This window comes from Pyrus communis, chromosome 2 (assembly GCF_041283825.1).
Source record: "Pyrus communis isolate YQ-2024b chromosome 2, ASM4128382v1, whole genome shotgun sequence".
Taxonomy (NCBI): domain Eukaryota; kingdom Viridiplantae; phylum Streptophyta; class Magnoliopsida; order Rosales; family Rosaceae; genus Pyrus; species Pyrus communis.
Genome location: NC_142566.1, coordinates 17517611 through 17543371, shown reverse-complemented (window position 1 = coordinate 17543371; position 25761 = coordinate 17517611). Strand labels below are relative to the sequence as shown.

The 25761-nt window shown below is 37.0% G+C and overlaps 3 protein-coding genes across 3 annotated transcripts; 1 reads left to right on the top strand and 2 right to left on the bottom strand.

Annotated features, from left to right (window-relative positions):
* Positions 1–113: 113 nt before the first annotated feature.
* Positions 114–1880, bottom strand: LOC137748302 (glucan endo-1,3-beta-glucosidase 12-like). Its single transcript, XM_068488435.2, has 3 exons — positions 1722–1880; positions 475–1608; positions 114–379 (listed from the first exon to the last, which is right to left on the bottom strand). Exons 1-3 carry the CDS (start codon positions 1783–1785, stop codon positions 348–350), a joined length of 1230 nt encoding a protein of 409 aa, XP_068344536.2. The 5' UTR covers positions 1786–1880; the 3' UTR covers positions 114–347.
* Positions 1881–13316: 11436 nt separating this feature from the next.
* LOC137747011 (formin-like protein 6) lies at positions 13317–17756 on the top strand. The gene is made up of 4 exons (XM_068487008.2): positions 13317–15036; positions 15119–15318; positions 16109–16350; positions 16446–17756. The coding sequence occupies exons 1-4, from the start codon at positions 13625–13627 to the stop codon at positions 17235–17237; spliced, it is 2646 nt and encodes an 881-aa protein (XP_068343109.2). The 5' UTR covers positions 13317–13624; the 3' UTR covers positions 17238–17756.
* A 651-nt stretch (positions 17757–18407) lies between these two features.
* BT4 (BTB and TAZ domain protein 4) lies at positions 18408–22522 on the bottom strand. Its single transcript, XM_068487009.2, has 6 exons — positions 22188–22522; positions 21044–21323; positions 20567–20697; positions 19899–20205; positions 19476–19789; positions 18408–18798 (listed from the first exon to the last, which is right to left on the bottom strand). The coding sequence occupies exons 2-6, from the start codon at positions 21302–21304 to the stop codon at positions 18657–18659; spliced, it is 1155 nt and encodes a 384-aa protein (XP_068343110.2). The 5' UTR covers positions 21305–21323; positions 22188–22522; the 3' UTR covers positions 18408–18656.
* Positions 22523–25761: the final 3239 nt, after the last annotated feature.

Sequence of the window (25761 nt, the reverse complement as noted above, 5' to 3'; positions counted from 1 at the left end):
TACATTGGGAGGTTAAGTTTTGATGTTCTTTGACCGCACACGACTCTAGCTTCGAGTCAGTGCTTGCGGTATTTTATGTTGCGGTTTTGCAAGTTCATGCGACAAACATATCGTTCAGAAAACCAAAAGTTCGATGTTTGGACGGGTAAGCTGAATCTCTGTGGTTATAGCAAGAGGAGCAGGATTACATATCAAAAGAAACCAGATATTACCTGGAACTGAATAATGCTATACTAAACTAAACTAGTAACATAAACTAATGGCTGAACAACTACAAGGTCACCTCAGAATCTGATTTCCCATCGTAGAAGAAGAGCTACCAGTCTCAGTTTCCGCTCCGACTGCATTCAGGTGAGAATGAATCGACACTGAAGATAACCTGCAATCGAAAAGATAACACTCCATATCAGCAAGCTTGCAAAAGAGGAACATTTACAGACTAATCAAAATTGGGAGATGAAGAGGCTTTTTTACTTGGATCATTGTTAATCAACATTGCAGTGCCATCGAAGCTGCAAGTCCCTCCGGTCTTCTTGTTCTTCTGCCAGTAGCTGTTGAAGGCGTAGGAAGCATGTGCCACAACAGAATCGGGGCTGTAGCAGTTGCCGTCCGGCATGATCTCCGAGCAGTCAGCACCGCCGTCTCCGCAGGCGTAGTCCATTGCCACCTGCAGAGTGTCTGAAGGAACAGTCGGCTTGGCCACACACCACAGCTTGTTGTGCACTGCAGTCTGAGGGGCTGGGGTAGGAGGCGGCACGTGTGTCGGCCTGCAGGGTGGAAATGTGGCAGGGGACGGCGGAGGGGAATCATCAACAAAAGGAGGGTTTTCTGGGGCTGAGGAGAACCCCGTATCTGGTGGAGAAGCTATTTGGAGTGGTGGTGGAGAGGCTGTTTGTGCCTCTGGGGAAGGCAGTAGGAGTGGTGGTGGAGAGGCGGCGCTTCGGGGTTGTGGGGAAGGAACTTGGAGCGGCGGAGAGGCAGTTTGGGGCAGTGGAGGATGAGGATTTTTAGCCACATTGGCGGGAACAGAGAGACCAACAGTGGAGTGAAGTGGGGTTTCTAAAACTTTAGGCAATGGCGTCGGTCTTGCTGGAAAGGGGTCCGCAGAGAGCTTCCTGCCTCTGGGTTTTCTCTCTCCGGGGTTGTCAAGAAGGACAGTATAATCGTCAAAGTTAAAGCTAACGCCGATAAAGTCTTCAAGCCTTTCGGAGTGAGAAGACACCAACGTTGGAGAGACAGTTTGAGATGCTCCCTTGAGAAAATCTAGGACAGGCCTCACAAATTTCCCAAAGATATCGGAGCTTCCGTCGAAACAAGAAGGAGCGAAGGCGGGTGAGAGTTTGATGTGTTCCTGGAGGCCCCACTGTGTGAGGGAGTGGTGCAAGTTCTTGACGGCCGGGAGGATGAGAGTGAGAGTGTGTTCTTGCTCTTTCCGGCAGAGAAGAAGAGGGACGCCGCCAACGCCGCCGACGACAATGGCGGTGATGGGGGTGGAAGGGTAGTGAGCAAGGACGTGGGTTTTGAGCCAAGTTTCTGCCTTTAAAATGCTGCTTGCAACCTCACTGAGATCTCCAGATTGTACAGAAACAATGGAGTCTTGCCCTTCACCTGCACAGAAAATAAAGACCCAGAAAATTTTCAGAAAAATAAAAGATAAAAAACCAAGAATTTTAATAACAAAAAGTGAGGTTTATTTGAACTTGGTTGAACCTTTTTCTTACCAGAAACACCAAAAGAAAGGAGAAATAGAAGATGCAAGAAGAACACCATCTTCTTCTTCAACATTGTAGCAGTTGCAGAGCCTTCAACTCTCTCTCTCTCTCTCCCTGGTTTTCCTTCCTACACTACTTTGTTGGAGTTGGTAGTGTTGTAGAAATAGTACGAAAATAAAGCGAAATGGTGCTTTTGTAGTGAAAAGACCAAACTGCCCAATAAGACTACGAAAGCAGACTATTTTGGCTTAGAGTCAAAGCAGAGCCAAAAATTAACAAAGGGGTAGAATTGTCCTTCGACCTATGGGTATATTTAGACGTGTGGGCCAAGAGTCCAAGACCCAACTAACAGAGTTGTCCCTCTGGCCCGTCTGCCCCCTCTGCAGATTCACTCTCCATAATTTTACATGTTTGTCTTTATTTGCTTTGAACGTGGAATGTATTATAGCATTCTCCCGAGTATTATATATTTTGAAGTTTTTAATTGTTAAATTGTTAAACTTTTGGTTAAGAATTAAATGATTAAAATTCATCAGCTAAAAACTCACGGTATATGATATCTCAAAGCAGTGGCAGGGAGTCAAAATTTCAGCCTAGGAAGGGTCCAAATATCTCAATCTGAAACGCTCTCTGAAACTTACAAAACTTACTCTATCATGTAATGAATAACCGACCAACGTCGTTTGGGCTTGATATGTTGTCATCTCATCATCTTCTTCTTATACCTAAACCCCAAGCCTCTCTAACTTTCTTCTTCTCTCCTCCACTGATCCCCATACTAAAATCCTCCTCAAAACTCACAACCAACTGATTGCCTAAACTCCATAGGAGCTATCAACCTCAAATCAAACAATGATGAAATAAATTAAAGTAAAAATGTGGGAATTGGGCCTGAGCCTACAAAAGCCTTGAAAATCATAAGCATAACACTACATTTTTACAACTGAAAAAATGTCAGGATGGGCGTGGGACTATCCTGGTCCTTTCATGGCTCCGCCACTGCCTCAAAAGATTGTAAATTTTTTGCAAACTATATAAGATATGACTACATTTTTTTCTACATTATCTACATTTTTTCTACATTATTGACTTCTTAAATACAGTATTCTTTTTAGTGTCGTTTAACATTCTAAACTATTCAGTATCTAAATTCTCTTTTAAAAATTATCTATGTAAAAATTAGTTAGCCCTAATTGTTTAGTCATTGTATTGTACATATCATATAAACTTTATTTAATTGATTACAGATTTTTGCACGTTTTAATGATTAAACATTGTTGGAGTCGGATAATCTTTTACAAAAATGATCTTTAAATGATAATATGAAAAAAAAAATAAACGACTCGAATTGTTGAAATACATAACGGAATAGTGTTAGAAAAGGATCTTTTTCAGTGTTAGAAAGGATATTTTTGTTAGGACTATTTTGAGCAAAGTAATTAAACTAATAAAACGAAATTATCTAATCTTGCCTAGAGATTTTTAACTCTCACTTTTATTGGAGTGGAGTGAAGATAGCCGTTATCGTTGTACGACCAGTGGGACCCTTATCATGTGGTAACAAAAGTTAAAAGGCACAGGTTTAGTGGGGCCAGAGATAACAGAGGAGAAGAAGAAGATTCCAATTTGAAATGGGCCTGCACAAAGATAATGGGTTGGGCCTGATCTTAATATTAATTCAACCCCTTTATCTTGCATGTGTTACAGTCACTAATTGAGTGTACAACCCATTGTAAGCACTTCAAAATACTCGCTATGCACTAATTTATTTTATTTTTTGGAAATTATTTTTGGTAATTCAAAATTTTACTTGTCAATTGCTCGTAAGAGACTTTTTTTTAATATAAAATATATGGAGTACAAAATTAGATTTTTGGAGGATTAATAATAATTTCTTCTTTTTTTGTTGTCAATTAAATTGTTATTAAGTATTGGTGCCTAATCTTGGTTTTTTTCTTTTAAAAAGAAACGATATTATCTTATCTACACTAAGGGGGGAGGAATAGATTTAGTCTCACAATAGGCTAGCAATAATGTGGTTCAAATTCGACTTTGGCGAGAATCGAACTAAGATCTCTCATACAAGTAAAGAGGAATATCACTATACCGTAATAATAAAAACCTTCGTTTTCTTATAGTAATTAGAATACGACTATTTTTCAGTGCCAAATAATTCCTGGGCTTAAAAAGATATTTTCTTGTAGTTAACACTAAATAATAAATTGTTAAAATACAAAGCGAACTTTCTATCACAAATTATTATGGACCAAACCGAACTTATTCGTGGGCCTCATACCCTTCTCCCTTCTTATGGCCCAACTCTGACTATTGTACCATTTTTTTCATTCCTACACGATTTTCATCCAATTCCTTCTAGGGTGGGCATCAATATGGCCGAACTAATCAGACCGACCGATCCGGACGATAGTGACCGGTTTGGTTTGTTTTTTACCAAAGAAAAAGTCAAGTGTTTAAAAGATGAATTGAATGAATTGGTTTGATTACAGATTGACCACTTACGTAATGGTATTTAAATGATTTTATTTTATACATGTATCTTTTTATGGGCAACTAACAGGTATGATCACTTGTTGACATGCATAAATGATTATTTGTAATTAACGATCACATATTGATCATACAACGACGACACAACAATAACATAACGATCACACAACAATGACGCAATGACACATGAATCCTTTTTGCAATAAAATATCAAAAAGTGATCATTCCTGCTCATTGTCTTTTTTATTGTCTAATAACTATGCAAGAACGATGAATTTGAAGGTTAATTGAACATTAAAGATCTTTGACTTGTAATTATTTTAGTTGTTAAACTTTAAACTTTGATGATGGATTTTAGAATAATTTGATGTGCAATAAGAAAAGTATGTAATGGTTTGTTGAATTTTTGTTATTGTTGGGTTTACCATTTTGTTTTGGTTCTCTTTTCTTAGTATTTTTGGTCAAAACTGAACCAAATCAAATCGTTATGGTTTAACTGGTTTGTTCTAGTTTTAGGGTGAAACCAATCCAATCTGGATCGTACACATATCTACTTATGTTTTCTTTTAAAATAGGAATTATGTGGTGTAAACTTCACAAACTACAAAATCTATGCTACTTGATATCATTTAAGCATAATGGTGGAAATACACATTACTTTGCAATTGCAATCTTGTGAATTAATCTATCTTTCTAATAATGTATATATGCACCTGAAAATAAACGAAAGATTATGATCTAATGCGACATACTTGACGTGTGTGTTTAGACCTTCTTTAATGATTAAACCTTGGTGCATGTTTTATTTCTGATTGCATGGCAATGAAGCAAAGCTAGATGCTTAACGTGGCATATGAGATTAGAACCTCTATACTCCACATTAATTACATGAATAATTAGTCCTATTTGCATCCATAAGACATCTCGTTATATGATGAGAGATGCAGATATAATCGTTGCATATAATAGTTTGTGTTAAATTTTTTTTCCAGAGTCTAATCATCTTGTCACGTAAACAGATGAAGACACAGCCAGCGCATACAACGGTTTGTGCTAAGTTCTTCTCTAGCTAGGTGGGGTTTTATGTACCATATGGCGAGTGAACTTCATTTTCTATCTCTATGGAAATTGGACTCACATTGGCAATTATAACTACTGCTTCTGACCGTTGCAAGCGATATTCTAATTACACTAAAGTAAGGAATTAGGGAAGCATGAAGTTGAAGAAGACGGCCCTAACCACATTTTAAATTTTTTTGTGTGTTCGAAACACAACCATATACGTAAAATGTCATTATACAAGTGGAAGGACACTTAAAATAAAAATTTCCTTCCACTTGTATAATGACATTTGGCGTACCGTTCCGTATTCCGAATATATTGAATAATCTCTCCAAACCACAAATCAATCCACCACCACACCCTTAATCTTGAATTAATTAGTAACATTTGCTTATTTGTTTAAACTTTAAAGGATATTCTTAATTCCTCTTGGAAACTCTGTTGCTTAATTATTTAAACCTCACTAATTAATTAATAAATCAAGTCCTTAACCATGAGCCTACTATTGCTTCCAAGCCAGTAGGCCCCCAAGTAGCAAAGAAATCACACTGCTTCGCTTGGCCCCAGCACATTCCATGATTAATAATTTATCTCGATTATTTTTTTCTTTCTTTTGTTTGATAATGCTGTCACAGCGACACTAAAAAAAAAAATACTAGAGTTAACCTTTTCGATGATTTAAAGGGTACAGTTAGGGGAATGAGGATCCTCTCCGGATACATTTTGTAAGGATCTCAAGAATTCACTAATGATGTCCGTTTATCGTATATCTTGCGGTCAGAAATTATTTTAAATTTTATATTTAAAATTGAACACAAATAGTATCTGATAAAAACTGACCGTACAATTTACAATTAACAAACACGATTAAAGGATCTCCTGGATCCTCACAAAGAGAATCCGGAAAGGATCCTCATTCCAGTTAGGGCTTATGTGATTAAATTTTAACAATAGAATATAGCCAATCACCATTTTTAAGATAAATCAACTCAAACAGCAAGTAAAATTGTCGGTCAATAGGATCTCATGGCAACTAAAAGAGCCAATTAATTTTATGTGATTAAGGAGTGTTCCTTTGGTCTTATTCTTAGTTTGTAACCGTTACACTATGTCAGAAGCAAACTCTACCATCCAAGATTCCAAAATATATATATATATATATATATATATATATATATATATATATATGCTCTAAGATAGTGGCATTGTGCATCATTTTATAGGATGCATCAATGTTTGAAACGTTAGATTGTGACTGTTACAATTCAATCATTCACATACCTGCAATCCATGCACGGGTACATTTTAGAAAAATTTTCATTATATGCAAGGAGTCGAATATTTTTTCCCTTATTAGAACCTAAATTGCATGGTGCAAGTTATTGAACTACATCAAATGTGAGAATTGGAAAAAGTGGTGTGAGAAAAAAGATGGATTTTTGAAGCATCTTGGACGTATCGTCTACATTGTTTTGTGGAGATTACATTGATGTGAACTGTTAAATTCATGTGGAGAATGGATGGTTTGAGATTACTGCACCATGACAAGTCTTTCAGCTTTTCAAATCTAGTAAATATAACCCTAAAATCTTAAATCTCAAACATTAACATGCAAATGGATGGTTTGAGATGCTTACATTAATCTCTAAGTATTAAATTTCAATTCGTATTTTGCCAGCCCAGTAAATGAAAAGTCTTTTGGTTTGAATATTACGATTTTGATATCAATTTATGTATTGCAATTCTCAGTATAAATATATGGTTCTATAAAAGAATTTTTCAAAAAATTCAAATATTAATTGTATGATTCCTTTGGAGCATTGAATAACTTGTGTGCAAGGTTGAATAATAGTATAAAAGAATAAATGAAGAGAGTGAATTGAAAAACACAAATTTGGACAGCCTTAGGGCATTTGGAGATTGACATAATTTTTCACTTTAGTCACTGATAATTAAAATTGATAAAACTAGTCCATGAGTTTGTTCACTATCAATCATTTTGGTTATTCCATAAAAAATCTTTGTTAAATAAGAAAAAATAACAAAATACCCTCAATTTTGGTCAAATCTTTTTGACCCAATGTTTAATATTGTTGATAATACATTGTCATTTTAATCCTTATTTAACAGAGATTTTTCAAGGAAAGGCTAATATAGTTAACAGTAAACAAACTCAGGAACCACTATTAATTTCAAATCTTAAGTATTAAAATGAGGATTTATACCAATTTTGAAGATCATTTTACAAATTTGTTTACTCGTATTACAGAACTAGAAACTATGCATACGAAGGACATATAGCATTGTATTGATTGTCCTACAAAAATACCATTACAAAAGAAAAAGTGACAAATAAAAGTGAGAAAGCATATGCCATTGGGCGTGTGCATGTCCCGTCCACACCAAAGAAAAGAGGAGAGGTATATAGAGAGGGAGTATGATTCTCTTCCTTCCTATTTTCATTTCTTCTTTTTTTTCTCTTATTTCATACATTGTTTTTTGTCTTATTCTCTTTATAAAAAAATTAATATAAAATATTGACATGATTTAACGGTAACTATTTAAGTATGAAACGAAGAAAAAAAAAAAAAAAAAGCGATTAAGAGGCGAGAGAATCCTCATTTTATTAAGAGTCGGTGGATATATCTAATCAGCAAAAGACATTAAGAAAAGCACAAACAAACAAAACGTTTACTTAGCAAAAGAAACTAAGAAAAGCACAAACAAACAAAACGTTAACTTAGCCCATTTGGCTTTGTCCTAAAGTCACAAAAAGATTTGCGTTCAATAAAAAAAAAAAAAAATCACAAAAAGATTTTAGATTTTACAGTTACAATTATACGAGAAGTTATTAATTCACGTGTTATAAGATAAATAAGATATATAATGCATAAATTCCTTAAAAATCACATGCATGTTGCCTCACATACATAGGCTTACAGTGTCGTATTGTAAATACATATATTATTGAATCATTCATTATGTTGATTTTTCTTAGATAAGACGTGAAACCTGACCGTTTATATTTTGCATGTAGATGCAAAATAAATCGTGAGGATTTTACAAGTTGCGGAAAAATTTGTAAATAATGCCAACAGTTTATGTGTACATTTGAAAATGTTTTTACAATGATTGAAAATGTTTATTTTTTATTTTTTATGAAAGTGTTTTTGAGTAAGCACTTGAAGTGCATTTTGAGATAAGCACTAGTTATGTGCTAGGGCTAATTGCAGAAAAATCAAGGGGTGTGTTATCCACACACCATTTTTTCTCATACACCTCTTGTTAATTTATGTCATTTGATATTCTCTAATTCAGTTGATCCGATGATCGTAAATTAAGAGAAATTTGTTGAAGTAAAAAGGAAAATATAGATAATAAGCCCCTAAAACCATTCTTATCGTGAGTTAATTGACCAATAATTATCAACTAATGATCAAAATAAAAGGGGAAAATATTTCAGGCTTCGTTTGGTAATTCGGACTGTATTGACTATTTCAGTCAGATATGATAATTTGTCGTCAGATAGTACTGACTAAATTGATCGGGTGTTTAGTACAATATTGAACTAAAGATTGACCTATTTAACATTGTGCTTGTAAAAGGTTTTCCATATTATTATTTTTTGTTTGTCCATTGCACCGACAATAATTAAAAAAAAAGGAATGAAAATGGAAAACCCTGGTTGTCCTCTTCCTTTATTCATATCTTTTCCACCGGTAAACCCATTGATGGACCTTCCAATCCAGTGAACCCAACCTCCTAGTTTCTCATACCACACTCTACAAGAAATGGATTAAAGGCTTCAAAATGGCAAAAAAGAAAATAAATAAATAAAGATGGTTCGCTTTTAGACCAACTCCAATGGTAGGCTAAAAGTCAAATTACCCTCCAAACCCACTCTAATCCAAGGGGAAAATTTGGGCTAAATGCTAAATGCTAAACCAAGGTCAAATTCCCCCCAAAATTTAGCCCAGAGATCGGAGTGGACTCCATCCACTATTTATCGGAATATAAATTTTTTTATATTAAAATGTTCATAAAATTAATTTACCATAGTCTACATATTTATTTTTTTTTTAAATTTAATTTAACAAAAAAAATAGCCTAAATTCATTCTTTAATAATCCACGACTAAAATTTTAGACTAGAACAGTTGAAGCATAAAAGTTATTTCTGGACTAAAAATTAAATTTTTCAAATTAAAATATTTATCTTTTAACCCAACCATTAAAGATGATCTTAAATAGAATATTTTCCTATGTGAAATCCAGAAAAGCAGATAACATCTACTGCATTTTCAGATCTGCAATCATCCATTGATTACTGAAGAACACTACAATACAAGCTCCAAATCCCAAAAATTTTCAATTTCCAGGAAACGTATTTCCCGATTCAATGATATCCACTCCAAAATCTAGCATTCAAAAATGTAATGGCCACAACGGCCCGTAATTACCAAAAAGAAAATCAATATCGAATTATTGAAGTTTTATACTTTAATTAAAACCCTCAACCCTGAAGAGTACAAAGCTCAGATGCACATGAAAAAACAAAAACCAAAATCTTTGTATTGAAATTGGTGCTGCAATAAAAATAAGGAAAACTAATAAAAAAAAATTGAAAACTTTGAGTTTAAATGATAAAAGTAAAATGAATAGTACTAGGATTAACTTTTTAAGTGTAAAAATGTAGTTTTTCGTTAAAATGAACAGTACTGCGAGCTTTTCGTTAAAACTCCTATAAAAATACCCAGGTTCTTGGTGATGGAGAAAACCCAGAAAACTCAAACAGAAAACAAATTAGAATTAATCCACCAAGAAGAAGAAGAAGAAGACGACGAAGAAAAACTTGGTTAGAGAAGAAGATGACGAAGAAAAGCTTCGGCCGGAGAAGAAGAAGATTGAACATAGCAGGCGGTTTATATATGGAGCCGACTAATTATACAGACACTTTGGAGTGGACTATTTAGCAGGTGTGAAGCGTATTATTTAGGTGGGGCCAGATTATTAGTCAGGTGACTATTTATCCAATTGGGGCACCAAATAATTGGCTTTGTATAACTAGGCCTATCGAGTGCTTTATATGGTGTGTCAAACCAGGCCTAATGTAGTGTCACATCCTGGCCCGGGGGGGGGACCACTTCCCACGCCCGCTCCACCACCGTAGCACGATATTGTCCGCTTTGGGTCCCAACCACGCCCTCAATGTTTTGTTTCTGAAAACTCACACGAGAACTTCCCGATGGGAATGCTCTCGCACGCTTCTCGTCTAACTTCGGAGTTCCTACGGAAACCGAAGCCAGTGAGCTCCCAAAAGACCTCGTGCTAGGTAGGGATGAGAATATACATTTAAGGATCACTCCCCTAGGCGATGTGGGATGTCACAATCCACCCCCCTTAGGGGCCCGACGTCCTCGTTGGCACACACGCGACCAGGGTTAGGTTCTGATACCAAATTGTCACATCCCGCCCCGGGGGGACCACTTCCCGGGCCCGTTCCACCACCGTAGCACGATATTGTCTGCTTTGGGCCCCAACCACGCCCTCATGGTTTTGTTTCTGGGAACTCACACGAGAACTTCCCAATGGGTCACCCATCCTGGGAATGCTCTTTCGCGCTTCTCGCTTAACTTCGGAGTTCCTACGGAATAAGAAGCCAGTGAGCTCCCAAAAGGCCTCGTGCTAGGTAGGGATGAGAATATACATTTAAGGATCACTCCCTTGGGCGATATGGGATGTCACAATCCTTCGGCTTCCGTAGGAACTCCGAAGTTAAGCGAGAAGTGCGCGAAAGCATTCCCAAGATGGGTGACCTATCGGGAAGTTCTCGTGTGAGTTCCCAGAAACAAAATCGTGAGGGCGTGGTCGGGGCCCAAAGTAGATAATATCGTGCTACGGTGGTGGAGCGGGTCCGGGAAATGGTCCCCCCCCCGGGAGAGTCAAGTTCTAACTATTTATAATGATTTAAAACTCATGTTATTCGTTGTATAAAAAAAAAAAAAAAAACTTGTGAAAAAAAAATTGGGTAAAAAGAAAAGTCATTTTGGAGTTTTATCAACAATTTGTTTGTGTAGGCAAAGGTCTAGTAATTTCTGAATCCTTATGTAAGGAATTACAAGAAAAGAACCCTGAATTTTATTATTATTATTATTATATAAAATTCTTTTTATTTATATAATACAACTATTTATATACAATAAGGTCCAGATATTGATACAATTCCTCTAATTATTCTTTGTAATACAATACTTCAGTAAATTTTGATTAAATTGTTTACTCCCTATTCCAATCGGGGAGAACAGGGCATTCAACAAGGAGATTCCGAAATTGCAGAGGCTTGGTTCGATCAAGCCACCAAGTATTGGAAACAAGCAATAATGCTTACTCCTAGTAATTATATTGAAGCATATAATTGGTTGTCGTTTTCTAGATTAGAATTTTTAAAAAAGGTTTATGGAATTCTCTGGTTTCTTGTTCGTATTTTGACTCTTGTAGTGGAAATCATAATAGGCGTACTGGTACATTAGCCCATGCCTAATTAACACAAATGTTTTATTGATTAAGTGAAAGAAAAAATACAATTAGTAAATTGCTAAACAATAAAGTTTTTATTAACTTTTAAATTACTTTATAAAATATCATTAAATCATAATTCAGATATAAAAAGACGGTAAAAGTAGTCGGGATAGTCGGGATCCAACGGCAGCAAGTGGAAACATGAAAAGAATATGTGCCTTGCCTTGTTGGGCCTCGGCCTCGATGAAAGGTAAAATAAGAGTTAAAAATAGAAAGGAACAACTAAAGACACGAAGGTGGCGCTTTATTAACATGGAAAGGATCCGGACCACTACGTCGTCATCATCGTCCATTCATTTGTTTGATAACAACAGCCACCAAACTAGATTCTCCTCGCTACAACAACACTCTCATTCTTTCCTTTTCACCACTATAAAATAAACACTAACAAAGTAACACAAAAAATCGTTCCATTTGTTTAGTTTATACACGTTATCTGTTAATTTATGTTCTTTAATTTATTCGATTCGATTGTCAAAAATTAAAGTGTCAGAAGGTAAAAAATGTATGCATAACACCACCATTTGTCTAATATAATGATAATTAAAATGAAAGTATTATTGTTAGTAATGCTGTTCACATTCTTTTATTCTCCCCTGTATTTTTATGTATTTTTAAGCTTAAATTTTTATTTCTGTCGTTTGTATTAAAAGTAATTCAAGTAAGACCGTCTATATAATTTATAACGCAATGAAAGAATGTATATTACAGGTGTGAGAAAGTCACAGTTAAGTTTATTTTTAAAGAATTTAAATATCATTCCTCAATTAGATTAAAATGCTAAACCTTTTGGTGACTGTATTGTATAGTTGTTTAGGACTACTATGAAGTTAAGCTCTACAAATTTCAATAAGAAAATCCTATGTGGTATACCACATCATATAATAACTGCAAATTAATAACAAAAATAAAACTTCGTAACCTAAAATGCCTCTAGTAGAAGGTATAAACAAACCGTTTTTTCTCGATTTAAAAGACGAATTTGTCTTTATAGAGGCAGAAAGTCTTTGAGTTAGCTCAAATGATGAATGCGAGTGAAAAAAATGAGTCAGAGATAGGTCACGTTCACGTAATAAGAATTTTGCATCCCCTTCACTCAAACCTAAAAAAAAAAAAAAAAAAAAAAAACAAATTATCTAAAGTATTATAAATTGAGATGTGACTCAAAATCTTCATATCTTCCATATCAACCACGATCATTACCCTACAAACTCAATTTTATTTGAATCATATGACATGACCTTAGCATAGTTCACAAGAGATTAATTTTTCTAGTGTTCTTGGTAGAAATTAGTTTTCTATTAGGGGGTTATTTAAAAGAAACCCCACTAATAAAATACTTAGGTATAATTTGATTAATTCATATGTTAACTTTTTTTAAAACTAATGAACAAATCCACATGACAAATAGGTGTAAAGAAAATTAAAAATAAAAAAAAGGAAAAAATAAAAAAAAGAGGGAATGCGGCTTACTGCTGAGATCAGAAGCTACTCTTGGGCATACGCATCCCAGATCTTGCAGCCAAAAAAGCTTCCCTTCCCCTCCAACTCACTCTCTCTCCCCTCTCTCTCTTCTCTCTCTCTCTCTCTCTCTCTGCCAATTTCTGGCTTTCAATCCAACCAAAACAAACAGAAAAAATCAAAATCCCAAAAACAAAATCACTGAAAGAAGGAAGGAAGAAGACGACGACGACGATGCATTGGGTTTATTTTGCGAAACAAAAACAAAACCAGAACCGAACACTCCGCCATTGAAACTCCACCATGAAATTGCGAGCTCCTCGTCACCAGCTCATCTTCTCCATTGTTCTCTCCCTCTCCCTCACTTCCCTCCACGCTCTTCGATTCCAATCACTAACTGCAATCCACAGAAGAATTCTCCACCAGCCCCTGTTTCCAGACAGCTCCTCCCCTCCGCCGGACGCCCCGTCGCCGCCGATTCCACCGCCGCCTCCGACCGACACTTCAAGCGACCAGCCCTTTTTCCATGAGTTGCCATCTGGGTCGACCCCAGATCAGACTCAACCCCCTCCGCCGCCGTCTAATGCCACCCCTGTGCAGAACCCACAAGCGCCGCAACCGACCAAGGGGACGAAGAAAGTCGCCATTGCCGCCTCGGTCGGAATCGTGACTCTCGGGATGCTCTCCGGCCTCGCCTTCTTCCTTTACCGCCACAGAGTCAAACACCCGTCCGAGTCTCAGAAACTCGTCAATGGCGGAGGACCCGATTCCCAGAGATACGCTGACGACCCAAGAATCCCACCCTCGAGCTTCCTCTACATTGGCACAGTCGAGCCCAGCCGCACGTCGACGACGAGCAGCGAAGCCGTGAGCGGGCCGACAACGGCGGAATTGAACCGGTCTCCTTATCACAGGCTCAACTCGGTCAAAATATCGGATCGGTACCGGCCGAGTCCCGAGTTGCAGCCGCTTCCTCCTTTGACCAACCCTCCTCAGAACCTCAACTCGCCGTCAGCCATGTCGTCCTCCGATGAAGAGAGCAACGAAACGGCGTTTCATTCGCCGAACTGCTCCTCCATCAGCTACGACGGCAGCTACTACACACCGAAGCAGAGCAGCAACAATGGAGTCGCCAATTGTGCTCCGATTCACGTCGCCGGTTCAATTCACAACTCGAAACGAACTTCTCCAAAATCCCGGCTTTCGGTTTCTTCCACCACAAGGAACCAGGCCGCGCCGCCGCCTCCTCCGCCCCCTCCCCCGCCGCCAATGCCAATTCAGACTCAAACCCACGACGCCCAACAGAGAGCTCCATCGTTTTCTCATAAGAGGCCGAAATTCTCCTCCCCACCTCCACCAAATTTGGCGCGTGTATCTAAAGCCCCTGTTCCGCCTCCTCCGCCACCGCCGCCGTCGCGACCGACGATATTAAGGCAAGTTGGGGATTCAGAAAGAGTGGTTTCTGCAAGGCCAGTTCAAGTTCCGGTGAAGCCACAGCCACAATCCTCCTTTGCAGCAATCCCGAAAGGGCCTTTCGAAAATGGGACAAGAAAACCTACTGAGCAAGTTGTTGAAAGCTTGGCGTCTTCAGAGAGTTTTGAGAATGAAGATTCAGGAGGGGCAAAGCCCAAGCTGAAGCCTCTGCACTGGGACAAGGTCCGGGCAACCTCTGACCGCGCTACCGTGTGGGATCAGCTGAAATCGAGCTCATTCCAGTAAGTAAAGTTCAGCTGAAATCAAGCTAATTGAATAATGTGTGCACATTCTGATTTTTGGTAATGTCTAATTTGTTTGCAGGTTAAATGAGGACATGATGGAGACTCTTTTCGGGTGTAATCCGGGGAATTCAGTCCCAAAAGAGACTACTAGACGGTCAGTTCTTCCTCCTGTTGAGCAGGAAAACAGGGTTTTGGATCCAAAGAAGTCACAAAACATAGCTATACTGTTGAGAGCACTGAATGTTGCACGAGATGAGGTCACCGAAGCGCTTTTAGACGGTGAGTGATTACTCCTTTCTCATTTCTGATGATTAAGTAACTCCTTAATTCTGCTTAGTGATATAGAAACTTTGTCATCAAATTGTTTGCCCAATTTACTGAAAGCATAGCAAGGTTAGGGATCCATTAGACTAAACATGGATATCATGAATTCTTAACTCGTTTCGGAGTAATAAAATTAAATGAGTTTCTAGTAACACAAATTGTTCGGAGGCACGAATTCTATATCGAGCCACTGTTTGGGAAAGGAAAGAAGACAAGGAGATAATGGAGGATTTCAAGACAAAAGTGACAGTTAAAAGCTTAAGCTGGAAGTCATTATTGTTACTTGGAAAATAAGAGTAAAAGCAACAGTATGTTCCACCCACAGACATGATCATGTCAGTAATGAATATGAGGAAGAAGAGAGAACGAAAGCACTGTAGCGCTATGAGAGCAAATTACTAACACGAGGACTCGAGCTGCTAATACTTTATTTTTTTATTTTTTTATTATTTTTTTTTTAATATTCAAACTTTACTTTCTAATAATCCTGCAATTTTTCCAACAGAATTTTTTTGATTCCCTACAACCTCCCTTGTGAAATGACATACTGTCTTTAAAGTTTTCCGTTAAAAGAAGCAATAGGTTCAGGTGAAATCTTTGTCAACAGAAATGGATTGCCCTTTGAAAGTTCGATCACTTGGTGTCAATGTATCACAGCCACTAGTTAACCTTCTCTCGTTCCCTCCGTGTTTTGGTGGTATTTATATTTGCTACATCATGTGCATTATTTGTTTGTACATAACAGGTAACCCCGAAGGCTTGGGCGTTGAGCTGTTGGAAACTCTGGTGAAGATGGCTCCAACAAAGGAAGAAGAAATTAAGCTTCGAGACTACCAGGGTGACGTCTCAAAATTAGGGACTGCTGAACGCTTTCTGAAGGCTGTGCTCGATATCCCATTTGCCTTTAAGAGAGTTGAGGCAATGCTATACAGAGCTAATTTTGATACAGAAGTGAAGTACCTGAGGAAGTCCTTTCAAACGCTGGAGGTACTTTGGCTGAAATTAAATATTTTGTTTTATGATCTCTTAATTCCATAAATATTGACATAAAAATTGATACATAATATCTTGTCATTCTTCAGGACGCAAGTGAAGAACTAAAGAGCAGTCGATTATTCCTCAAACTCCTTGAAGCTGTTCTCAAGACAGGGAACCGAATGAATGTTGGGACCAATCGTGGCGACGCTAAATCTTTCAAACTTGATACACTATTAAAACTAGTAGACGTAAAGGCAACTGATGGAAAGACCACATTGCTCCATTTTGTGGTCCAAGAGATCATAAAATCCGAAGGTGAAGTTGTTGATTCTACAAATGATAATGCTAAAAACATGCCTGCCAAGACCAAGGAAGATGGTTTCAGAAAGCAAGGATTGCAAATGGTTGCAGGGCTGGGCAGAGACCTCAGCAACGTCAAGAAAGTAGCAGGAATGGACTCAGATGTTCTAAGTAGCTACCTGTCGAAGCTTGAAATGGGGCTTGAGAAGGTAAAACTGGTTTTGCAATATGAGAAACCCGATATGGAAGGGAAATTCTTCAACTCGATGAAGGTATTTCTAAATGAGGCCAAGGATGAAATTCTTAGGGTCAAGGCTGATGAAAGAAAGGCTTTATTTCTGGTGAAAGAGGTCACTGAATATTTTCACGGGGATACAGCAAAGGAGGAAGCCCACCCTTTCAGAATCTTCATGATCGTGAGAGATTTTCTGAACATATTGGACCAAGTTTGCAAGGAAGTGGGGAGTATGCAGGATAGAACACTGGTGGGCTCTGCTAGATCATTCCGCATAGCATCAACTGCTCCTCTACCAGTTCTCAACAGGTATAACGTGAGACAAGACAACAGTTCAGATGATGAAAGCTTGTCACCGTAAAAATATGTACATGAAGCACGCGAAGACACATAAGTTAGAGGATAGTACCAGGGTCATCGACATGTCCAAACTGAAGAAGCGGCAGCACCAGTATATTTGTTTTGTTCTGTTACAAGCATGTAAAAGGAGTAGAAGAAACGCAGGAGGGAAGGCAGTTTTGAAAGTCTTCCAATATAAAGAACATCCCGATTCAGATCAGAGATTCCCCAGTCAGTTCATCAGGTAAGGCTCTCGGAGAAGCGAAGCAACAGATTTTGTATGAGAATTTCGGGTGCATTGTCGAAAAAGCTAAGCATCGAACGATACTTGGAAGAGCTGTACACTCATGCTAAAAGAGAAGAAAAGGGGGGGAAAATTGAAAGTATAAACATTTATAATTAGGATAGGATTCTTCATCCAGATCCAGAGAGTCCCACACATTTTGAAGGAAAAAGAAGAATGTTTTGGTGTTGTGGTCTGCATTAATTTCACAAATTAAATATAAATCAATAATAATTAGCAGCTATATATATTTCTTAATCATTGGCTTGTTTAATTTCTCCCCCTTACCCCACTTGAATAATGGAGTTAATTTATTATTTGGTGAAATAATTGAGGGGGAGGAGGAGACATATTGTCAATGTCTTCATATTTATGTTCTACTTTAAGGAAAGCAAACAAAGACTACATCGTTCTAAAGATCTAATCACCTTTATGAAAAGGCAAAATAATTCCAGAAGTAATGGATTCAATCTAACAATATTTTTTTGTTGCTACATTGGAGGGAATCGAGCTTTGTACGTATCTTGAGTTAGAGACGTATCTTAATTTCTAATTCATTACTTCACTCACGCTCAACGATGTAATGACATGTTACTTGGTAAGGTGCGACGAGAAGGAATGTGAATGAGAAGTACTGGGTATGATTTTTTGGTATGCCACCAAGATCAATATGGGACTCACTTATCTATTCATTCCTTAGGTTTTAGTAAACGCATGAATGAAAATGATCTTATTTTTTGTAAGTAAACATGACCTAAGAAGAAGTTCCCATTTCGAACCACACATTTCCAATCAAACACAAGTGCTGTGTAAATGTATTATTAAGGAATGACCCCACTAATTTTTTTGTCAAAAATTTCCCGATTAGTTAGGCATCCCTTTTTATTTGTACGTGAGAGGTCTCAAATATATGAACAAGGAGTTCAATGCATTCACATATATACTTGAGCTAAACATTATCTTACATATTTTGTAGAACCAAAATACATATTTGAAATTTTGGTATTTGTGAGTTTACCGGAATTCCGGAATTTCATCTCCGCGTCTTATTAAATTACAGATTAAAGATTACAACGGAACACTGGTTACATTGATAGCACAACAAATTTGTAAAACTAAAATCTGGTGTTCCATTGCGTGGGAACAAAGACGACGACTTCACTGCCACAAAGTGCTGACAAATGCCGATGAAACGAATGGCGCTCCGGCGATTCTCTTTGTTGTCAAAATCTTCTTCACTAACATTTTCCACCTAATCTCGTCCTTCTTGCTCTGCTTCTTTATTCTCTCCTTAAAATTCCTGAATTTAAAACAGTTTCCAGAATTAGACACAGGATGCGTAAACAAAACAAAACAATCCATAACGTGAAATATGAAGCTTTCGTGCTCAAAACAAAGCAAATGTTTTTGCTCACCGACCCATTGATTACCGTTGGATGAATTTGATTTTATCTATCTACTAAGCATTGCCATCACTTACCTAAACTTGTTGCGTATAAAATCTCACATCGGGAACTCTCGAGCCTTGTGTCACAAGTCTCAAAATATACATGGTCTCGGGCCTCTCTATCCCATTGACAATTGGTTTTGGTTGGATGCTCCTATTTCTAAAATAGACAGACCATGTAGACCCGATATTGGGCTACATGACCTAATGTAAGTTGTCTACGTGTTTGGCTCAAGTCCTACATGTGAGGAGGCATGTTGAGAGCATAGACTCTCACTTCAGGAATTCTAAAACTTGTGTCATTACAAGATTCTAAGCCTTTCCACCCATTGTCGGTTTATGTAAGATGGTCTAAAACTCAAATCTACAATGCTTATATGAAACTACGTGGGGAAAAGATCGGGGCATATAGGTCTAGTGGTTGGAGAACTTACTACCACCGCACCCACACCGAGAGTTTGACCCTCGCGTCCCCCACCCTAGAATCAAAGGAAAAAGGGGAAAAAACAAAGAAAGATTAGTAGGTACACCTGCACAAAGGAACCCTGCAGTTATGGGAACCAGAACAAAGGCGGGAGTGTAACTCCAGCAGCTGCCACATTCTCCTGCAATGGATGCAACCGCCTGGGGCTCTCAACTTGCAGCCAGCAAAATGGCGAACGAGCAATTCCAGTCCCTTACAGGCTACATACTTACAAGGTGCCTGGTTCTCTTTAAAGTCCTTATCAGATGGTCCAATTGTTCGACAACCATCTTCATATATATGCACAAGAGCCTCCATTGCCTCGTATAAGAGCATATAAATTTTTCTCTCATTTATCTTTTTGATCCTCTCCTTTTGCCTCTGAAAATAAATTCAAGCATGAATGAGTTTTAGCATGACTTTCCATGGCCCTGCACACAGATACAAGGAAACGAAAGAAGAAGAAACCAAACGCATACAGATCCCTTACAGTATCTTCTTCAATCATTGACTCCACGAGTTCTTTTTCTAGTGTCGGGTGACTCTTCTTCATTGTTTTCCATCCTCGAGTTGTACAAACAGTTTTAAAGTTCTTCAGGATCATACGGTGACAAATGAGGCTAAGCCGAGGGGCATCACACAGTAGTGCCAGTTGAAAGATGTCGACAACATTATCTATAGTAAGCAAACCATGCTCCAGCTTCTTCTCGCATTCTTGCTTCAACTGGGGAACCACATAAACATGAGCGAGCACCAACAAGTGCACAACAAAAGCCTCCATTTCCTTCATCTCGTAACTAAACACAAAAAACCAGTTACAATCAGTATACTATCACATTGTGCCATCTTACTATTACAACAAAAAACTCGTCGTAATAAAATTGGCATATGGATAAATGTTTTATTATTGCACTATGTTTGTGCAGGTTAATGAAGAATTCAAGCAGAAAACAACCACAAAGTTGATCATTCAACATTCATTACAAATGCCAGCTAGGTACGGTAAAAGCTTTTACCGTTTCATAATTCAAAATGGGTTCTCCATGTAAACCTCCTAGGTTCAGGTATGAAATCTCACCCAAAGTCCACTTTTAAGGCATCAAATGCACTCCAGGAAATTCAGTAAAAGAGAAGCAACGCTAGGGGAAGAATTGTTACCAGGAAGAATACAAGAATCGAATAAAAACCCGAACTGCATCCACTGGAACTCCACGAATTGAGATTAATCGTTGACGACGAAACCCGTGTGATTGCTTCAACTGGGCTTTGATTACAGGAGAAGCCATTCCCTGTCACAATAGCATCAAGTTATAGCGTTAGCATAAACAATAACTCCATTCTCACATCTTACTGACAGGTTACAATTTCAAACTGAAAAATCAATGTTTCCTTCTACAACCGGTACAACCGGTACATTGAAAAATCAATGTTTTAGAGTACTATATCATTTTGTGGTAAAACAATGTACAAATAGGTAAGCATATCAAATACAATTTTCCCACATTCAGATAAGGGATGTCCAGTTGGATATAATAAGGGAGATAAAACCCCGACTCCTTAAATCTCAAGGAGAGATGAAACAGAAAATAGAGAGGCTTAACATATTGTAAACGAAGTTGAATAAAATAAACTTACAAGAATGTTAGCATGGGCATAAATAATTCCACCGTCATCAGTATTAACAGAAACATCTGCTTTATAACCTTCATCAAAGAGGCGATCCCACAAATCTCTTGTTGCTGTAGAAACACAGCTGTACCCCTTTTGTGGTGATCCATCATTTGATGACCCCTTATGAAGACTGTTTGCCACTGGACCAGGCCATGGAGGAACCGTTGGGGAAACATCCTTGTTAACTGGGGCTGGTCTCTCGCAGATGTTTTTCACCTTACACATTGTCGCCTATGTTCCGGTTCTGCAGAATTATGAAAGCTAGCTTAAGAGTTATATCAGATCAAAAGGATTCACTGATTCATGGTATACGTTAATTGCATTTCTAAAATATTATGGCAGGAGAGGGCTCATCAAATTTTTTTTTTTTTTTTTTTTAATTTGAGAATCAACTCAACAGTCATCAGAAAATTGTCTGTTTCTAAGATTTGGCTGCAGATTAAGGCATTGTTGCTAAAGGATAAGGGTCATCAAAAAACATCGATCCTACTTCTAATAATTCACAGTTGCCCTCACATATTATATTCTGTAGAAACCGATAATTGAATGGTTTTGTTCATCCCAGTTAGAGTTCTACGTAATGCTTACAATAGCTATTGCAGAAATAAAGCTAATTAGAATCAATTATAGCGCAAATGACGAGCCTTACCGGTGGATCACAGGGTTTGAGGCTCTAACAATATTCGGAACCAATGAAACTAAGCATACAGGAGTCAAGCAACGCAAATGAAAATATATCCAACACCAGAACAAGATCTCTCCCAGATACAATGCAGACTTTTTATGTCTCTACAGAAACGAAATGCCGGCCCCAAAGCATAATCAAACATTCAACACAACTCAAATGCCTATCCAACAGACATTTCAGCTCCCATAATGCTTGTCAATTCATGGATCTGATTGTTCCAACAAAAACTAAATTATACAAATCTAGATTTAAAACACACCCTCTATGTCGCTTCCATGCAATTTGCATCACTTGAAGTATAAATTAAAAAACCCACCTGTAATAACCCATGAACCCATTTTTTCCCCAGTAATTTAATTGAATCTTCAGAATGTAAAATTATTAAAAAAAAAAGAAAAAAAAGGAACAATTTTCACATACCCTTTTGAAAAGATGGAATTTTGGGAGCGTAGCAGAGCAGTGGAAGAATCAGTTCCCCAAAGACGATGTCTGCGTTTCTCTCCCTCTGTGTTGAGAGGGAGGGTCGGGGCTTCGGGAACGACACGTGAGATTTCTGCAGCATTCAACTACCTTTATACAGAAATGGACGGCCGAGGGGAGGCGGTGAGAGAGAGGCAAAACGTGACCGTTTCGAGGGGGTCCATTCCGGTCCTGATGTACGCGCTTCCCGCGTTTTGCACCTCAACGTTCCTAACGACTTTGACCGTCGTTATAAAAGAGGAAACAGTTTTGCATGGGATTTTTGTGTCGAACTCAAATCCAGCTCATTATTTTTGGGTAGTGATCGAAACGAATGCATCAATTTAGGACTCCATTAGAAATGTTTTAAAAATGATCAAAGATTTTGTGAGAAAATATTTTTGGATTTCAAAAGCATTTGAAGTACTTTATGTAAAAAATATTGGCCATGTGCTTTTTTTTATGCAAAAAAACATCAGTTATGTGATTTTTCTAGGAAATACCAGTTGCATGTTTCTTTTAGTAAACATTTAAGTGTTTTTTCATGATTCACTTGAATTTTTACAAAATATTGATTTCAAAAATATTTTCATTAAAAACACTTTTAACCATTTTAAAAGTAAACAAGCTCGTAATTAGTTTGATGATCAAATTGTTGGTTGGTGTAAGATCTGTCTCATGTGCATGCATGCATTGCATGTCATGACAAATTGGCAAATATAATAAAAGTCGACGAGGGAAACATGTGACGTGCCTTATTATCAACCACATGACAAGGACATGTCACATTGGCAACAATATAAAATGACACAAGAGTCTCATGATATCCTGATTTCTAATATTGGGATGAGAAATTATCTTCGGATTCTCTTTGTGAGGATTTCGATGATCAATCGTGTCCGTTTATTGTACATCATGCAATCAATTTTCATTAGGTACATTTTGTGTTTAATTTTAAATAAAAAAAAAATCAAAATAATTTTTGGCTGCACGATGTACGATAAGTGGACACGATTGATTGGTCCTTCAAATCTCTACAAAAGAGGATCCGTATAGAATCCTAATCCCTAATATTGTAACTCTATCGAAAATTTTCAATTTCATATGAATTATTTTGAAATTCAAACAACAGAATAATAAAATTGACGCTTTTTTTTTAGCCTCGTGAATTACTCTACAAAAGTTTATAAAAGATTTAGTTTAAACTGCAGATGGTTGAAAAAAACTGAAAATATGATTTTAAACCCTCAAATTTAAAATTTTCCATATAAAACCTAACATAATTTTTTTACTGAAAAAAAAACCCAGTGATTAGGATCTACCTAAGTGAATTCATTAATTACATATTACTTTACACATTTTACATTTTTAGATGCCTAAAATGCCCCTATTGCATATTTGATGTGCACAATTAATTCTATGCATATTTAATGTCGGATTTTATATGAAAAAAAATTGAATTTGAGGGGTTAAAGTCATATTTTCAGTTGTTTTATTCATTAATTTGGTTATTACTAAAACATGAATAAGAATAATACATATTCCCTTCAACTGCGAATTTTTTTTAAGAAAAATGTCCTTAAAACTCATCCTCCAATTCGCTGTTAGGTTGTCCAACTTTGCCGGTTTGGGGCTCAATCCACAAAACTAACCCATGGGCTCAACCCAATACCAACCAATTTTATAATTTCTTGCCAAAGTATTTTACAAGTATTCTTTTGATTCATGCCAAAATTAAACAAATTACTAAATTCGCTCAATACCTTTAAAAGTTGCAACCAAGGCTTGTTGCAGAATTGCAGACTAAACAACAACATTAGTGGTAAAGTTTCAAGATTCAACTAAACAAAAGCACAAAAATTTATAAGCTTGTTACAAGAGGCTTGTCGCACATGTAATTATATTTAATAATGCAATCAAGGTTTTGTGTTCGAAAATCCTCTTTCCGAATAATATTGAAGTTTAAATAAAAATAGAAATCCACCAGGGTTCATTATCCATTTATTTATTAGATTCGAGCAAGGAGTTGAACTAAGATTAGGTTAGTTCGAGCGGGCAAGGCCTGAACCCAAGCCAACTCGAAAATTGATCAGCTTGGGTTCATACTAGTTCTTACCTAATTATAATTCGCCCGATGGTGCTCGACCTGATAGTGGAAATTGAATCGGATTTGGACGTATTCAAGTTGATTGCAACAAACCCATATGGGCCGAGCACCTATGTTCTTTGTAGACCTAAGTCTCCATTTACTAGGCCCAAGTTTGATATTACACCGCCCACCCCAGTAGATTGATGATGTGCAAGAAATAAAAGACTCCAAATTCGAGGTGAACTTTCTTTTTCATATTTCTCATTTTCCCGGCAAAGTAACAGGACACTTGCTATTGGTTCTTCTTAGTGTAACTGGTGAATATATATCAAATTTCTATTGTTTTATGATTTGATTAAGAATTTTGGTGTTCTTAGGGTATCAGGACACTTATTGTTAGGGGGAGGTGTGCATAGATGTGATTGCTTTCCACCACTTTAGTAAACGTAATTTGCTTGAGAGAATCAAGTCAACGTTATGTCACATGTTAACAAAATTTAGCTTAAGTGATAAGACACGTGCCATGTCTTTGACTAACAAAGGTCCCTAACCAATGACCACAAATTTTCATAACGGTCAACTTACAGTAGCATTCTAACCAATCTATTTTGCAACTGCATTTAATCAAAACGCAATTAAATTAAATTTCACATAATCTGTGGGATTCAAGTAAATCCAAAATAAACCAGGATGAATTGAAGATTTGTCTCACTTACTACTTGAGTTATCTATAATCCGATCTTGGTTTAGTTCGATACTTTATGGTAGATTAGATAGTTACCGTTTAAATTCTCACCAAGAAAAAAGAAAAAACAACAACAACTAGGTTATGTTTAGATGAGGTATTTGCAAGTACCAAGATATTTAGGCTAAATAACTTAGAAATGCACTAAAAGAGATTAATTGAAGGGATTTGATCGATGCATTAACGGGAATTTGCAAATTAGTACTCGTCACTTGTGAATTCCTTGTTTATGTCCTTATAATGATCATGTAGAGTGCATTTTAAATCCCTCAGTATAAAGTTTCGTAGTTCATTCATTTCTAAGTAATTTTCCTTGCATATTTTACTATACTGGATGGAAGAAATCATTTAAATTTGGATCAAAGTTGGAAAATTTAATTAACAAGTACTTTTTTTTTTTTTTGTTTGGGTTTACAAACATAGAAATCGAGAAATTCTACGTAGAAAAAAAATATAGAAATTGGAGGTTGTAATTGATTAAATTCCAATAGAATGAGGTTTCATAGAGAAAATTAAGTCATGGAGGTGTGGGGTGAATTTGTCTCAGTTTATGGTAGGCCGTTGTACAATGTGGATTCCTAAAATTTGTTTCACGAAAAACTATTGGACCGTCTTAGGAACCAACAAATCTCAGGCAAGAATCACTATCAAAATTTTGAATTTTAACCATTTAAGCTGTGCTTGGTTATGGGACGAGTTCA

Coding starts and splice junctions, on each gene's coding strand:
- LOC137747011 (XM_068487008.2), top strand. CDS start 13,625: ATGAAATTGCGAGCTCCTCGTCACCAGCTCATCTTCTCCATTGTTCTC. Junction 15,037..15,118: donor CTGAAATCGAGCTCATTCCA/GTAAGTAAAGTT, acceptor ATTTGTTTGCAG/GTTAAATGAGGACATGATGG. Junction 15,319..16,108: donor CACCGAAGCGCTTTTAGACG/GTGAGTGATTAC, acceptor TGTACATAACAG/GTAACCCCGAAGGCTTGGGC.
- BT4 (XM_068487009.2), bottom strand. CDS start 21,304: ATGTGTAAGGTGAAAAACATCTGCGAGAGACCAGCCCCAGTTAACAAG. Junction 20,698..21,043: donor ATGCCCATGCTAACATTCTT/GTAAGTTTATTT, acceptor CTATTGTGACAG/GGAATGGCTTCTCCTGTAAT. Junction 19,790..19,898: donor CAATGATTGAAGAAGATACT/GTAAGGGATCTG, acceptor ATTTATTTTCAG/AGGCAAAAGGAGAGGATCAA.
- LOC137748302 (XM_068488435.2), bottom strand. CDS start 1,785: ATGTTGAAGAAGAAGATGGTGTTCTTCTTGCATCTTCTATTTCTCCTT. Junction 1,609..1,721: donor CCTTTCTTTTGGTGTTTCTG/GTAAGAAAAAGG, acceptor TTTTCTGTGCAG/GTGAAGGGCAAGACTCCATT. Junction 380..474: donor GTTGATTAACAATGATCCAA/GTAAAAAAGCCT, acceptor TTTCGATTGCAG/GTTATCTTCAGTGTCGATTC.